The sequence below is a fragment of the Marmota marmota genome, unplaced genomic scaffold (assembly GCF_001458135.2).
Source record: "Marmota marmota marmota unplaced genomic scaffold, marMar, whole genome shotgun sequence".
NCBI classification, from domain to species: Eukaryota; Metazoa; Chordata; class Mammalia; order Rodentia; family Sciuridae; genus Marmota; species Marmota marmota.
This window is the reverse complement of record NW_025999924.1, coordinates 13,891,900-13,908,787: the sequence shown is the minus strand read 5'-3', so window position 1 is coordinate 13,908,787 and position 16,888 is coordinate 13,891,900. Positions and strand designations below refer to the sequence as shown.

The window sequence follows — 16,888 nt, the reverse complement described above, 5'->3', positions numbered from 1 at the left end:
TGTCATTATCTTCATTGCTGTAGCTTTGTAGGAAGTCTTGAAATCGGTATACATCTTCCAATTTTGTTTTCTGCCTTTCTGTATAAATTTTATCATCAGTTTCTGCAAAAAAGCCTGCTGAGATTTTGATCTTGTATATTTTTTTAATTCATATGTTATATATTTCAGAAACAAAGAAAATTCAGCTCCATTAGAGGAAAATACCACAGGAAAAAATGAGGCAAAAAAAAGAAAGATTGCAGAAACTTCAAATGTTATCACTGAGTCATTGCCATCTGCAGAATCAGAGCCTGTTGAAATTGAGGTGGAGATTGCTGAAGGCACAATTGAAGTGGAAGATGAAGGCATGGAAACATTAGAGGAAGTGGCTTCTGCCAAGCAGTCCATAAAGTACATACAGAGCACAGGTTCCTCTGATGATTCTGCTTTAGCATTGTTGGCAGATATTACCAGCAAGTACCGACAAGGTGATAGAAAAGGGCAGATTAAAGAAGAAGATGGCTGTGCATCTGACCCCATAAGCAAACAGGTAGAAGGTATTGAAATTGTGGAACTTCAGCTGTCACATGTGAAGGACTTGTTCCATTGTGAGAAATGTAACCGTTCATTTAAATTGTTTTACCATTTTAAGGAACACATGAAATCACACTCCACTGAGAGTTTCAAGTGTGAAATATGCAATAAAAGGTACCTTCGGGAGAGCGCATGGAAACAGCACCTAAATTGTTACCACCTTGAAGAAGGTGGAGTGAGTAAGAAGCAAAGAACTGGGAAAAAAATTCATATATGTCAGTACTGTGAGAAACAGTTTGACCACTTTGGACATTTTAAAGAGCATCTTCGAAAACATACAGGTAATTAGAAAATACTTTGTTAAAAGTGTATTTATTCCGCATTTATATGAAGTCTAAATTGTTTTTTTAAATAGTGCCATATAAACTAATAACTTCTGTCTTTTCTAAGACAAAATACACATTGCATTTATAGTATTGTTGAAATATTGATACTTAAATGCAAATCATTATCAGCTTTGAAAGTGATTGTCCCTTTTATGCCTTACCAGTTTCTATATTTTTCAAAGAAATACATAAAATATTCTGATTTACTTACTAAGGATTATAAATTATTCAGTCCTAATAGTGGGACTTTACTGTTCTTGTTATTACATTTTTCCTATTAATATGTTACATAGATAAGTACATTTATAAGATGTCTCTGATATGTTTATACTTTTTTGCATACATTTAGTTATGTTTTGGCCTAGTTGATAGGCAATATACCATCTTACTTCATATCTCTCACCAGCAAATGTGTCAGGACTGGTGGATAGCCAGGGAGCTAAGAAGGATCATGTCTTCATACTATTCCTTCTCCAGGTCTGTCTAAGGCCCTATGGTTCTCACAATTCTGTATTTGCTTGTTTCCCTGTCTGATTCACTGCCCTTGTTCCCACTCCCCAACCATTTCCTTGTGAGGTCTCATGAACCATGCATAGGACCTGCTACCAATAGCTTGAAACTCGAAGAGTCCTTAAGTCCACTATAACAAGTAAGTGCTGAGTATGAGGCTTCTGAACACTTGTTCCCAAGTCCCATTGCAGGTAGTGGTTAAGGCTGTTTTTTAGATTGTTGATACGTGACTACAACATAGATACACTATACTATTTGGGATCTTTCTCTTTGATGCTAGAGTTTGGAGAAAGCTTTTGGTGAAATATTTTTATAGACCCCTCACTATCTAGAATCACTTGCTAATATTAGTTGAAAATGAGAAACTAGGTAGAAACAGATAATATGGTATCCTTTGCCATCTGAATTCTTGCTGTCAATATTTGGAAACTAAATACAGGAGTAGAGAGTAGTCAGAGAATGTACTATCCTTAAGGCTCAGTATGAATTTAAAAGGTTTTAAGGGACTAGTTTGGGTAATTAATACACAGTAAATTTTTATGTAAATTAAATTCTGATTTCAGATTTGTACACTTTAGAAACTGATATAGATTTTTTGGTCCTTAAAAAAACAAATATTCGGGGCTGGGGTTGTAACTCAGTGGTTAAACGCTTGCCTTGCCTGCAGGAGGCACTGGGTTCGATCCTCAGCACCACATAAAAATAAATAAATAAATGAAACAAAGCTGGGCAGCTCAATTGATATTTAAAATATATATATATATATATATATATATATGTATGTATATATATGTGTATACGTATATATATATATTCAGCTAGGCGCAGTGGTGCACGCCTATAATCCCAGTGGATTGAGAGGCTGAGATAGGAGGATTGCAAATTCAAGGCCAGCCTCAGCAACGTTGAGGCGCTAAGCAACTCAGTGAGACCCTGTCTCTAAATAAAATACAAAATAGGGCTGGGAATGTGGCTCAGTGGTTGAGTGCCCCTGAGTTCCAAAAGGGTACCAAAAAAACAAATATTCATCTATTCTTTGGGTCTCTTGTTGAACATTTATGTGATAACTGTGGGTTAATTTTGCAAAAGGATTAAATACCACCAGAACAGTAAACATTAGAATGTAACCAGTGAACTTTGATAGGGACTTCCAGCACATCAGCAGAGGACCAGTTGCTTTTATATTACTTTTTAGGACTATGATATTTGATAATAGGGCAACATGAACTCTTTTAGAAATTTTAAAATGTACTCTTTATTTTGGATTACACAGAATATAGGTTGTATTTCTTTGATTTCAAAATGATGTGAGATAAAGTAACTTAATCTAAAGTAACTAAGTTATTAGAAAATATAGGACCGCATGTCCACTGGACGATCACTTTAGCACATAAACAGTTTTGACATTTAACTTCAATTACTTTGCTAGTAATCAGTGACAAGATTATTGTAGGTAAGTGAGAGATGGTTTAGTGAATTTGAGAAGAGCATAAGTGAGCAGTTTTAAATTGTGTTAATAAAGGATGATCACTTTTCCCTTTCAACAAATTTTTTCTTGTAACCAACTAAGTACAAAAATTGGAGACAATCCAGTCCCCAACCATAAAACATAATACACCCCAACTCATTTTCATATTTTGTATATTTTTATTGGTTTAATGTTTTTGTTTCTTGTATATTCTTAAAGCATGTACCATAATCTGTGGCTTGATTTGCAAAATTTTAGCTATTCACATACTCTGAATTTATTTATTATAGTAATGATCCCATTCTGCTAGATCATGGATTTAGAATCCAAGGAGCTCAGTTATATTGGGGAAAATATTCAGACACAGAGTTTGATAAGCTAAATGCTGGGTTGCTTGGGATGGAAGAGACAAAGATAGCTTTCTGGGGGTTACCCTATGGTGACTCAAGAGAAGAAGCCTGGAAACAGGCATTCCAGACAAAGGAAATGAAACATTCAGACATAAAAACAAGTGGAAGCAAGTTATTAGGAGGGCAGGTAGTGCATATGCTGAAGGATTGAATCCAGGTAGAGGAATGCAAGGAGATGTGACCAAAAAGATCGAAAGGGCTGACCAAACAGCAGGAACCTGTGCATCATATGGGAGATCTACAGGTGGTTTAAGTGTGAGAAAGAAGAGAAAGTTGAGATCATAGTTATTTTCATAAGTGCTGTAAATGAGTTTGGATTTTATCTTGGAAGATTCTGGGTCATTTTAAAGGAGTTTTAAGTCAGAAAGCAATCTGATCAAATTTGGTTTAGATGATTGGCAAGATAGATTGGAGCAGCGTGAAACCTACTGACTCTAATAAGGAATCTGTTCAAGTAAACCAGAAAGGGGAGTTGGTAAAGGTAGCTACAATGGAAAAGGGTTGGACATTTTAGTAATACGTAGGTAAAATCCATAGGATTTGGTGACCAGTGAGGTGATGGGGAGGCAGAGGGGGGTGGTATTAGAGAGGGAGTTTCCTGTCTTTCTCATTTAGGTGACCAAATGATTGGGGGTTATTAAATTACAGAAAAAACAGGTAAGCAGTTTAGGTGTTAAAGAAGAACCAGACCAACTGACAGCTATGCCTGAGGGATAACCAGTGTGAAAGACAACCTAGAGCTGGCCTTTAGCCATGTTTTTAAATAGTGAACTCCTAGTTTCCAAGAGAGAAAAGTATAGAATCAGAATGTGGATCCAGAAATCAAGTCAGTTCCAACTCTAGTTCTGATATTTGCAAGCATGAACTTGACTGGTTCACTTTACTTTGAGATTTCTCAAAGTATAAATAATGATAACAATACCTTCCCACAGTTTTCCATTACTGTGACAAAATATATACCTGAGAAAAATCAACTTGAAGGAGGAATCATTTATTTTGGCCCACAATTTCAGGGGTTTTAGTCCATGGTCATGTGACTTTTTTGTTTCTGGGGCTGTGATGAAGCATGATGGAGCAAAACTGCTCACCTCATGGCAACCTGGAAGAAGAGAGACTAGGAGGGAAGAAGAAAAGGAGACTGGAGGACAAAATATGTACATCAAAAGCACACCTTCAGTGACCTACTTTGTTCAGCTAGGCCCTATGTCCTAAAGGTTCCACAACCTCCCAGTAGCACCACTAATTAGGGACCAGGCCTTCAAAACATGAGCCTTTGGGGAACATAAGCAGATCAAAACTAACGCCTACTTTCCAGGGTTGTGACAAATATGAAAATGGTGAAAGCACTTTGAAAACTGCAGCTACCCACACATCTAAAATAGAAATAATCTGTTGCTATTTCTATATTTTACTGGGCTTATTAAAGTAAATTTTAAAATAGAAACAGTTCAAGTGGCATACAATGAAAAGTTAGTCTCTTTTTTACTTAAGTAGATCTCTTCAGAAGTAAACTACTGGCTGGTGGTATAGTTTGGTTGTGGAGAGTGTTCTTAGGCATGTGCCAGGCTTTGGCTTCAATCCCTACCACTACAAAGAAAGAAAGAAACAACTGTTATCATTTCTTTATTTATCCTTCCAGGTGTATTCCTTGGATTTTCAAATAACCGTACACGTACATGCTTGCTTTTGGGGAAACAGCTAGCATGCCGTGATAACAGTGACATTTATCTTGTTTTTTGGGGGGGAGAGAGGGAAACGTTGTATCTATGAATACTTAATTTTTTAAAATTGTAGATGCACAATACTTTAGTATATAGTTATACCATGATTAACTACTCCTATTAATAAACACTTAGGTTTTTGCTAGGTCTTTGCTATTATAAACTATGTTGCAATAAGCATTCTTGTACATTTATCTTTATGTGTGTGTTCAAGTAACTTAATTTTTAAGAGGAGAACTGCCAGGAGTATGAGTATGTGCATTTAAAATCTTGGCAAATATTATCAAATTGCCCCTAAAAGAGGTTCTACCAGTTTATACTTGTAAGTTTTATTGATAATGAAAAATTATAATAAAACCACAAAATTTAATATTTCTTTTAGCAGTATCTCCCAACATTTTTGGAATTAAAAGGGGTTTCTGTATCAACAGTAATTCCGGGTAAATAGGTATTCTTTCTCATATTAATTTTTTATCATGGAAATCGTACAAAAGCTGTATGTTTTTTAGGAAATAATGTTACTTGACTGCATGAATCCTTCTATTTAAGTATGAAGGTCTCATCTGGGACCTCATTTCTGGTGCTCCACCTCCAAAATTTTAGTCTTGTTCTCTAAGCATTATCCTTTTTCCGAATTTCTTCACTTTTCTCATAATTTTTCTCTCTAACCACATTTTCTTGCTTAGAAGAACTCACTTCCTCTTAAAAAGAATCTTCTGTCTTGGAATGAATTTTGGTATTTGCTCCTGCTCCCTGGTTGCTGAGTACTGATAGAGATAATTCATGTCTGAGATCTTCAGTTAGACAGTTTGGTGTTTGTTTCCTCTTTCAGTGATTATTCCATATCATCACTGTAGTACTCCTTCTCTCACAGCAAATAACAGTGGTTTCTCTTGGCTTGAAGAACCCTCATAGTGATCTGTTCTCCCAGCCACCTTTCCTCTTTACTTCTAGGCTTTCTTGAGAGAGTCTTTATACTGATTGTTTTCACAAACATGCCTCTAACTCTCCTCATCCCAGACAAATCTGGCTTCTGATCCCAGTTTACCACTGACTTCTATAATTTCCCTTAGTTTTCATTCCTTCTGCTTCTTGGCAATTATATTTCTGTTTTCTTAGCTAGCTCATCTATCTGCCTTTTTAACTTGGTGTTTCACTAAGTCCTTTCCTTGATTTTGTTATCATACAACATACTCTGAGAAAATTTATCCATACTGGAAGTATTTATTACCACTGAAAATAACCACTAATCTACATATCAGTCCACCCTCTTATTTGGCTCCAGAATTATTTATACAACTATCTACTGGCTGCCATCCCTCAGCTCTGAGTAACTTGAACTGAACAGCCTCAAAACTGAATTCATAATCTTTCCTACCACAGCTACTCCAATCCTACTTGGATTCCTGAGTCCTGGGTTCTTTTCTGATTGGCATTCCACCCATTGTGAGAAACAGTTCCTCCCTTCTTAATCCTCATCCACTGTGCTGTTTTATACTTCTGACCTCTCCCTAGAGCAGACTTGATTCCTTCTTTCATTCCGTTCCAGGTAGAATTACCCTCCTCTTTTGTGCCTCTGCAGTTATTATCACATATTTCACTTACCCTGGCCTTTGACAGGAAGTTTTTTTAAAGGACATTGTATTTATCTTTCTATCTTCATTGTCTAGCACATGATCTGTTACATGGTAAGTGTATAAAAATGCTTATGGAAAGAATAGTGATGCATTTCCCTAAAATAACAGATTGGTCATGATTTTTATCTAAGGAAAATAATCCAAGAAATGAAAAACATGGTACAAAACTTGAATCCAAATTTGATTTCTTCATCGGAGCTCAGATTAAATTAATCATCATTAAGTCATATTTTCTCTTATAGAGAAATCTTGGATGTGGTAAAATATCTGAATTATAATTTATGAATTTCCCCCTTTTAAGAATGTACTATTAAAAGTAACCAAAAAGCAAAAAACAGACTCTTAAAATTTGCTGTTTTTCTTATTGTCAGTATATTTTTTTCTCTTATAATAGGTGAAAAACCTTTTGAGTGTCCAAATTGTCATGAACGATTTGCTAGAAATAGTACTCTCAAATGTCATCTCACTGCATGCCAAACTGGAGTGGGGGCAAAAAAGGGAAGGAAGAAGCTGTATGAATGCCAGGTATGTGTGGGTGTATTCTGTCCTTAACAAATGAATTTGTATTTGCATTCTTCAATAGTGAAAGGTGGTAGTAGTCCCTGACTTACCACAGTTCAACTTGGGATTTTTTAACTTTATAATAGTGTGAAAGGTCAGTGGAAGTCATACTTTGAATTTTAATCTTTTCCTGAGCTAGTAATAGGTAATAGGATGCTCTCTCATGGTGCTAGACAGAAACAGAGAGCCATAGGTCCCAGTCAGTCAGTGATCAAGAATGAAACAGCTGATACTCTACAGTGTACTTTGTTGCTTAGATGTGATAGTCAGTAGGTTTAAGTATATTGAAAGCATTTTTAACTTAAAGCATTTCCAACTTAGAACATTTACAGTAGATCTCTCAGGACATAACTCGTAAGTTTAGGAGCATCTGAGGATCTCAAGCAAAAGTACAGAGTTGACAGTTTGGAAAGGAATGAGAGTAAAGAACATCACTGTTGATTTTATAAGGAGGAATAGTTTTACTACTCAATCCTAGATGACACTGATACCAATTAAAAAAAAAAATACGTACTAAACAATAGGTAGTGTGAAACTGAAGTTATTCTTAGCCATAGAGCAGTCAGTCTGAATTTGGGAGAGAGACTGGGGAGGCAAAACAGCTATACCTGCTGCATCATCTTCCATGATAAAATAGTGGGTTTTTTTTTTTTTTAAGTAAGATTATGTGTTGAAATTATGCTAGAAATTATAATATGGTTACTTTATATTCCAAGAATTTATGTGGGACTTAAACAATGAGGGCCATATGAAATATTTCCCAGAATATTTAAAGTTGTTAGCAGCTAAAAGACCCAAGTCAACCAAGTAATTATGAAATAGCTTGGACAAGATTTTATTGCAGATACCATATTCAACTTACTATCAATATATGTTAAAATTACAGAGAATAATCCATATTTCTTTCAGTTAACATCATATCTTTTGGTTATTTCAGGTATGTAACAGTGTGTTTAACAGCTGGGACCAGTTCAAAGATCACTTGGTAATACACACTGGAGATAAACCCAACCATTGTACTTTATGTGACTTGTGGTTTATGCAAGGAAATGAATTAAGGAGGCACCTCAGTGATACTCATAATATTTCAGAGCGTCTAGTAACTGAAGAAGTCCTTTCAGTAGAAACACGTGTGCAAACTGAACCAGTGACATCAATGACTATTATAGAACAAGTTGGGAAGGTGCATGTGTTACCATTACTTCAGGTCCAGGTGGATTCAGCACAAGTGACTGTGGAACAAGTCCATCCAGATCTGCTTCAGGACAGCCAAGTGCATGATTCACACATGAGTGAGCTTCCAGAGCAGGTCCAAGTCAGTTATCTAGAAGTGGGTCGAATTCAGACTGAAGAAGGTACTGAAGTACACGTAGAGGAGCTGCATGTTGAACGGGTAAATCAGATGCCAGTGGAAGTACAAACTGAGCTTCTAGAAGCGGACTTGGACCACGTGACCCCTGAAATCATGAGCCAAGAGGAGAGAGAGCCTAACCAAGCAGATGCTGCTGAGGCTGCCAGGGAAGATCACAGAGGTGCTGAGGGTTTAAAGACCAAACCAGCAGTGGATTCCCAAGTTGAAAAGGCAGAGAATGATGACAGAACAGCTATGCCAGTTTTAGATTGAAATAACGAATATATTTTTTAATTTACACGTTGGGTTTTTGAACTGATTATGGGCAGTGTGACTGTCCTTAAACTGACAGACAAGTGGACCAAAGTTAAAAACTATTTCCTGTTGTGCTGAACTGTTTCTATCGAAACATACTGATGCCCCTCACCCCAGTTAATGCCACAGAGGAGGATCTTTCTCATAAATGAAGGGGAGCTTTGAGAAGTATATTTCTGAAAACTTAAATGGATTATATTCTTATTATATAGTTGGGTACGAAAGTATCTATTTTCATTGTAGTAAGTTTATCACCGTTTTCTCTTCCCCGGGTCATGTCCTTCCTCAAATTTTTTCCATATTATAAAATCAAATGTAAAATCATTAGAATACAAGTTTATGTATTCTAATGCATGTTAGAAAATTGAATATGTAGGAAACAAGGCTGCATGAAGAAAGTGCGTTGTTACTGTGCAGTTAAAATTTTGGCTGGCTTTCTTTAGTTTGAACAACATTCTTGTCTACCCCAATAGTCACATGTGCCATCTCTGCAACAGAAAGAGTGGTGGTGGCAAAATTTCCAGAATGTTAAAAAAACAACAAAACACCCATGTGCCTTTTTAAAACCAACTAGACTTTTCTATAAAACATCTCTGGTTCTTTCAAAGTTTGTGTTATAAGGAGCAATGTAGACAGTGCTATAGTACTTCATATTTTTGCTTATGATGACAACTACCAATTCTTTTTCATTTAAGTTAGATTGAGAAATTTCATTTAATGGCAGCTGAAGGGCCATTTTCAATTGGGAGAGTTCATTTACATCTGTGGTAAACTTTATTTTGATGAAAAGTTGCACTAGTATTTTACCACAAGATGAAAAATAAAAGATGAGCATCATTTAAAAATTAATGTATTTAAAATAAAGTACAGAGAAAAACATGTATATAATATATCAGGCTTTGTTTTGAATGGAATCTTTTCCCCCAATCCTTAATGTAAAGATCTTGTGCTATAACTTTTAAAGCCATACAAATAAGAGTGCTAAACTGTGGACTTAAAAGTAGGTGTGTAAATATTTTTAATCAGTATTACTTAGAAAATAAAATATAACAACTACATAAAATAAACCAATATGCTATTTTCTTTACCTGTTTGTTAAATATTGGGAGATATTTACATTTTTAAAGTAAACTTGAAAATTATGTGTTTATGACTCTTTCTTATTTTTTTTAATTACCAGTGTGGAGGTTGGTATGTGGTCAGAGATACCATCTCATCTTTCTGCATCTGTATTAACATGATTTTTTTCATGAACAGAGAGAGAAAATTCTCAACACATACCTCCAACTTCAAAAGTTGGCTCAAGAAAAAGAAGACAGAAGTTGGTATTCTTTGTAGTTCTTACATAGTGAGCATAACAGCAAGTGGAATTTTTTGAGTAGAGCCTTATTAGGTTTTAAAGATCAATTCAAATAACTTTTTGGTAATCCTGATGTTAAATAGTAACACGTTTATGAAATATGTGGAAGAGAATGGCTTTATACAGTTGGAGAAGTCACAGATTTAGATGTATCAGGAATAAAAAGGTTGTGTTTTTAAGATCTAAAGTAGTCGCACAGTAGCACACACCTATAATCCCAGCAGCTTGGGAGGCTAAGGCAGGAGGATTGGAAGTTCAAAGCCAGACTTGGCAACTTAGACATAAGCAACTAAGTGAGACCCTGTCTCAAACAAATACAGGGATGGGGCCGGGGCTCAGTGGTAGAGCTCTTTTCTTGCACGTATGAGGCACTGGGTTCCATCCTCAGTAACAAATAAAAATAAAGATATTTAAAAATGAATATTTTTTTTTAAATTACAAAAGGCCAGGGATGTGGCTTACTGGTTAAGGGCTTCTGGATTCAAACCCTGGTACCAAAAAAAAATTTTAAGTATATGAACAATTTTCAAGTGGGTGTTTGGCAGTTAAGTACCAACTGCAACACTTACCTAAGCTTTTTTGAAGTTAGAAAATACAATAATAGTTTTTTCACATTGAATATTTTAGGCTTGTGTTTGATGTCCATGTTCCTGAATTGTGTTTTTTTTTTTTTTTTTAGCCTTAGGAGATAGTCTGAAACTACTAGTCTACCAGCTAGTATCTAGTGAATTTTGAAGGCTAAAAATAACTCATGTTGTGTCCTTGAGCCATGGTATAAAACAGGTTTATTTTTAAATATAATCCTCTTTCTGACTGTAAGGCAGAGATCAGGGGCAAAAGCACATCAAAGTGTTAAAATTATCATTTGAGTTTTCATAGTTGGTAAAGCTTTCAAGACAGATTTGAGTGGCAAATGTTCCTTTTCCCAAAAGGTATAATAAGGCTATCAGTATGCTCAGAATGCCAGTGGATTTCATGGGAAATTAAGATGAAATTACCACTGGTTATAAACCTTATGTTGAATAGCACTTTGTAATTTGCAAAGCATGATCTTTTTTTTTTCAGTCTTTATTTTGTTTATTTTTACGTGGTGCTGAGGATCGAACCCAGTGCCTTACATGTGTGAGGCAAGTGCTCTGCCACTGAGCCACAAACCCCAGCCCTCTAAGATGTTTTACTACTTCATTTCTACTGGCGTTTTAAGTCTGCACTGTGGTAGTTGAACAGTAGAGTGTGCAATAATCTCTGCGCTCTGGTTTGAACAGCAATTCTCAGACACCAATTGGTTGCCCAACAATTCAATTCTGAGGCTACCCAGATTGAGAGCAGACACCCAATGTTAAATGCTCAGTATCACACCAGTGTCCTCACTTGAAGCACAGCCACAAATGGCGCCAACTAACTTCCAGCAATCATGCTCACCCAATTACAAATTTAGGGTTCCCATAATCCCTAACCCTCAAAGTTTGATAATGCCTTAGAACAACTCACAGAACTAAGGAAAGCACTGTACTTAAATTACTGTTTTCTTAAAAAAAAAAAATCCAGGAACAATCAAATGGGCAAGATGCATAAAGTATAGTGGGGGTGCAAAGCAGGAGATCAGAGTTTTTCTGTTCTTTCCTGGTTTGCCATTTTCCCAATACAATGATGTATTAATTTGTGAGTTTTCATTATCTAGGCTGATTAGATCATTGGTGATTGGTTACTGAGCACCTTCCCGGCCCCTTGGCTCTTCTGGAGGTATCAGAGTGGAGCTGATAGTTATATCCCTCCACTCAAAATTGATTCTTCTTTTGACCCATCCTCATCTTGAAGCTACCTAGGGGTTCCCTTCCAGTAGTTCATTAACATAAACGGGTTGGGATTGTGGCTCAGCGGTAGAGCAGTGACTGAAAATTTTTTGTTAGAGAAAATAGAGCTTTGAAATTAACACTAACCATTGTGTTAATTACATCCAGAGAGGGACAGGCTAAATCTTTTTCATGTGTAATGCACTGAGCTGTCCTGTAGCTCTTAAATTTGTCATAAAGGATTCAAAGGGAAACAGCAGAATTAAAACTTATCAAAACTTTTTCATTACCATTAATAAGATCTTTAAAGCTAGAGGCAGATAATGTCATAAGTATAGACTAGATAGGATATTTTGAAATTCTGTGTCCTATAAACTGTTCCATTAATCCTTATTGACATAGTAAGTGGGACAACATGATAAACTGATTCTTTTTCTCCTTGTCTTTCTTACAACCTAATATGACATAAATATTCAACTAAAGTAATCCCTACCTTGATATTTCTACCAGAATGTAGCCTGGGGAAGAACAACTTTGAGATAGGAATTTAGAGATACAGAGAGAACAGAATCTCAAGAGAAACACCCGTACACCATTGGAATGCAGAACAACTTAGAAGTAACCTAGTGTACCCTTTGTGCTTGTCTTTGGCTTGCCAGCTGATGAGAAAGTACTAGAACCACAAGATAACCATGAGGCATCTGGACAAACCACTCCTTTAGAGAGTGTGCCATTAAAGACTTTGGTAACTGAGAATGACCTTAGTCTCATTATAATAGCAAGACACACAACCCTAGGTAGAGATTTAATACCCCAGGTGGGTGGAGATGCATGATTATAACATGCAAGAGCAATGTGCAAGTGCAAGGAAAATTAGCACAAAAGTATGTAACCTGGTCCTGACTTCACTCTATTTTGGTCCCCTAACTACTATTCCTCTATAAATGTTAAAAGCCCAGAATAGGTGAACAAGGATCTGAGATTGCCCACATTCTCATTCTGAACATGTACTTTCTACAATAAATCTCTTTCTCGACTTGGACCTGTCAATCCTTAAATTCTTCTCTGTGAGATGGTCAAAAATATGAAGGGTCCGAGTAGGTGTCCTCCACTCCTGGAGACCTCCACAAACTCCCAGTCAGTGACTATTTCATTGCAACATTATAGCTATCGTTTATGAATTACTTATGTAGTGTACACTTTTAGTTATCTCAACTACTCCATAAGGTCACTTTGTTATTTTCTCAAATTTTATAAATGAAGGAACTTGAGGAAGGGGATGAGAAACAGTAGGTAAGAGTGGAACCAGTATTTGAACTGAGGTTAGCTGGACTCCTTATGCCCCACCCCCACACTACAGACTATGCTCCTGATACAAAATAGAATTCTCTAAGAGAGGTCTTTGAAATTGACATTGGATTGCATAAAACATAGGGTGTTAGATATTCATTGCTGTGACAAAATACCTGAGAAAACCAACCTAAAGGAGGAATTTATTTTGGCTCAGTTTCAGTTCATGGTCTCTTTACCCTTTCACTTTGGACCTTTGGTGAGGCAGATCATGATAGGGAGCAAGTAGTGGAGCAGAACTGCTCACTTCATAGCAGCTGGGAATGGGAGGAGAGAAGAAGGGAAAAGGGGCAGAGAAGCAAATGGACAAAATACACCCTTCAGAGGCTTGCCCCCAGATCTACTTCCTCCAGTGGAGCCCCAGTCCCCAAAGATCCCACCCTCTCTCAACAGCACCACAAACTGGCAACCAAGCCTTGGTCAAATACACAAATTTTAGAGGAACTTCAGATTCAAATCATAACACATAAGATAGACGTCTACTTTCTTTTTGGAATCTATACCAGTCCTTGATGGGATTGGGAGTGGAGGAGATAAGAGATGAGGAAAGATGGCAAGATAAATGCAGCATATCATCTTTTAATACCTCTCTTCCCTGAGGCAACACATATATGTAACAGAGCCACTTTTGTGAATTGTCCTTTGCAGAGTTATTACCCCTCTCTTTCCATGTCATTGTAAACTCAAAAGCAGTGCCTAAATGATTAAGATGTTAACTGCTAAAGAATTTTTGCTCAGATTTATAGAATCCAGAATATTTGGTGACTTTTCCATTATATGAGAATGTATAAGATGATGCTTACCTTGCAGAAAAGTAATGCATTCGTCTAAAGACTTACAGAAACAAGCACCAGAAGGTGAAGGATGACTTTGATGTTCTGGCCAAGGGGCAGGGGAGCACACTCCCTATAATGATAAAGACCCTGCTCAGCCTTCCTGCCCACTCTCACTCTGCACCTCCTTTCTCTCCCTAAAAACACCCATTCATGTATCTGACTTTCCCAAGTTGGTCTTCTTTGGGAGGACAATAGCATCCCCCCCCCACATACACACACATCCTCTTGGAACAAACCTGGTGTCCTTCTCACGGATTCTTGTCTCTCCACAGTTCTCCAACTTTAGCAGATTATCAGAATCTTGTAAATACCTTGCTGGACCCCATACTCAGACCTGCTGATTTTGTTGTTCTGGGTTAGGGCCCTGGAATATTCATTTCTTTCTTTTTTTTTTAACTTGTCTTTTATTGCTCTGGGCAAGGATTCCATCACTCCAGCCTACTGTTAAGGTATTTTGGAAGCAGATTTATTCCAAATACATAAATAATTCCTCTCCTCTTTGTTCAATGGTTGCACAGGGATGCGGGGAGTAGCTCAGTAAAAAGTAACTGAAGCATTCCCAATAAGATTTTGCTTTAGGGTTCATAAAAGTGGGTAGAATATGGTAGGTATATGTCCCACCAGAGTTTGTAAATTTTCCTTACATACCCTAGAATTAAACATACTTATTGTAAATACTTTACCATTTTTAAACTATTAAAGTGTGTAATTCAGTGGCATTAAGTACATTCACTTTTTTTTTTTTGCAATCATCACCATCTATCTTCAGAATGTTTTCAGATTTGCAAACTGACACTCTATGCCCATTAAACAATTGCTGATAGCCCCCTTCCCTATCCTTTAACCACCACCATTCTACTCCTAGACTACTTTTGGACTGTTTCTCTATCACTTAATAAGAAAGACAGTCTACTGCTAACCAGTGGGGTTGCTTCTCTACATGCAAGTTTTCTTGCATATAGTTGATTTGAGTTTATTATAGAGAAAGAGGTGGAGACAAACTGGATGTGGGCCTTCTATCCGCGTCTCAGCAGCCCTGCCATGGATCTGCCCGATTCTTTCGCAACAAAAAGTTGATCTTTCGAGCCATTTCCACGTTGTAGATCCGCCTGCAGGTTTCATAGCTTTCCCGCTGTCGCTTGCGGCAAGGTTTCTCATAGTATCTTCGTTGTTTAATGTCCTCAATGAGCCCATCCATGCTGAGGATTCTGTTCAGGGTTCTGTATGCACCTTCCACGTTCCCTTCGTGTACCATCACAGTCCTGGCAATGAACTTCAGGTGCTTTGCCATGACCTTGGATTTAGGTCTTCACTCTTCAGGACCCGGCACCCTCAGAACGCGCCCCGACCCCGGCACTCGCGACCGGAAGCGGCTGGAATATGCATTTCTTACAAGTTCCCAAGTAATACTGATGCTGTTAGTCCTGAGACCACACTTGGGAGAACGGACAGAGGGCACCTCAAGGAAGTTCAATGGATTGGCCAGTAGAACCGTTTTTATTTTTGTGGTGTTGGGGATAAACCCGAGGGCTTTGTACACACTAGGCAAGCATTCTACCAACTGGCCTACATTCCCAGCCCTGGAATGGACCTTTCTGAGGGCCTCTTCTTTTCATAAATCAGCCAGATGTTGTTATAGAAACATTTTCTTTGTTACCTATTGTTCAAGTTAGCCTCTGTGATGGCTGGACTGAGACAAGTTTTAGGTTGTTGTTTTTTTTTTGTTTTTTGTTTTTTTTTTTTTTTGGTAATTTTTTTAGTTGTAAATGAACACAATACCTTTATTTATTTGTTTGTTTCTTTGTTTTTATATGGTGCTGAGGATCAAACCCAGTGCCTCCCATGTGATAGGTGAGTACTCTACCACTAAGCCACAACCCCAGCCTCGGAGTTTTAGGTTTTTTAGTATAAAACAAGAACATTCTACTTATTCTCAGTAGCTAAATGTTTTTATGTTTGAAATGAAAATGCCACAAAGATGAAATGCTAGAGAACAATAAAACACAAAGAACCCCCAAAATCAGAATAATTAACCAGGTATACTTTTGCTTCATCTGGGTAACTCAAGTATACTTTAGACACAAAATGTTAACCAATACTTTCCAAGAGGCAGGTATGAATTGAGTTCACTTAGGAAAACAGTTGATTACTCACTCTGGTTTAGAGGCCTGGTAGATCAGCTGTATTAGAAGAATAATCGTGTTATATGAAACAATAGTTATCTAAGTCACATATGACTTCAGATACTACTAGGAAATAATACAGAAAGTAATACAGGTTTAGAACCTTAGTCTAAGTGAAATAGTGCTTTTTTCAAATGAAAGTAATTTGATTAAAAAAAATAGGTAACTTTGTTAAGTATCAATGGACCTAGAGGCTTCAGCTGTTCTTCATTGTCCAGTTGAAAATAATAACCAAACTCCATTCATAAGAAACTTTCACAGTCATTGCTATACGTGACTTCACATTCAAGAAAAGTTTGGAGAGCTGGGCATGGTGGTGCACAATTGTAATCACAGGGACTCAGAGGCTGAGGCAGGAGGATCACAAGTTCAAGGCCAGACTCTGCAATTTAGTGAGACCTTGTCTCAAAACAAAAAAATTAAAAGGACTGGGGACTGATGTAGCTCAGAAATAGAGCATCCCTGGATTCACACTCCAGTACCACAAAAACAAA

The 16,888-nt window shown here is 37.0% G+C and overlaps 2 protein-coding genes across 10 annotated transcripts in view; one reads left to right on the top strand and one right to left on the bottom strand.

Annotated features, from left to right (window-relative positions):
• Znf131 (zinc finger protein 131) overlaps nucleotides 1-10,025 on the top strand; it is a 30,211-nt gene extending 20,186 nt beyond the window's left edge. For 5 of the 9 annotated variants that reach the window (XM_015497349.2, XM_048800078.1, XM_015497348.2 and 2 more), the window contains exons 5-7: nucleotides 169-854; nucleotides 7,040-7,170; nucleotides 8,144-10,025. In XM_015497349.2, coding sequence (XP_015352835.1) covers nucleotides 169-854; nucleotides 7,040-7,170; nucleotides 8,144-8,830 — 1,504 coding nt within the window. In that variant the 3' untranslated portion in view covers nucleotides 8,831-10,025. Of the gene's footprint in view, nucleotides 1-168; nucleotides 855-7,039; nucleotides 7,171-8,143 lie in introns of those variants that run through there. The other 4 variants (XM_015497350.2, XM_048800081.1, XM_048800080.1 and 1 more) reach the window with 2 other exon arrangements.
• A 4,984-nt stretch (nucleotides 10,026-15,009) lies between these two features.
• LOC107151966 (28S ribosomal protein S21, mitochondrial) lies at nucleotides 15,010-15,556 on the bottom strand. Its single transcript, XM_015497387.2, has one exon. It carries the CDS (start codon nucleotides 15,500-15,502, stop codon nucleotides 15,239-15,241), a length of 264 nt encoding a protein of 87 aa, XP_015352873.1. The 5' UTR covers nucleotides 15,503-15,556; the 3' UTR covers nucleotides 15,010-15,238.
• Between the last annotated feature and the right edge of the window lie 1,332 nt (nucleotides 15,557-16,888).

Bases quoted from the DNA above. Each gene is read 5' to 3' on its own strand.
- LOC107151966 (XM_015497387.2), bottom strand. From the start codon at position 15,502: ATGGCAAAGCACCTGAAGTTCATTGCCAGGACTGTGATGGTACACGAA.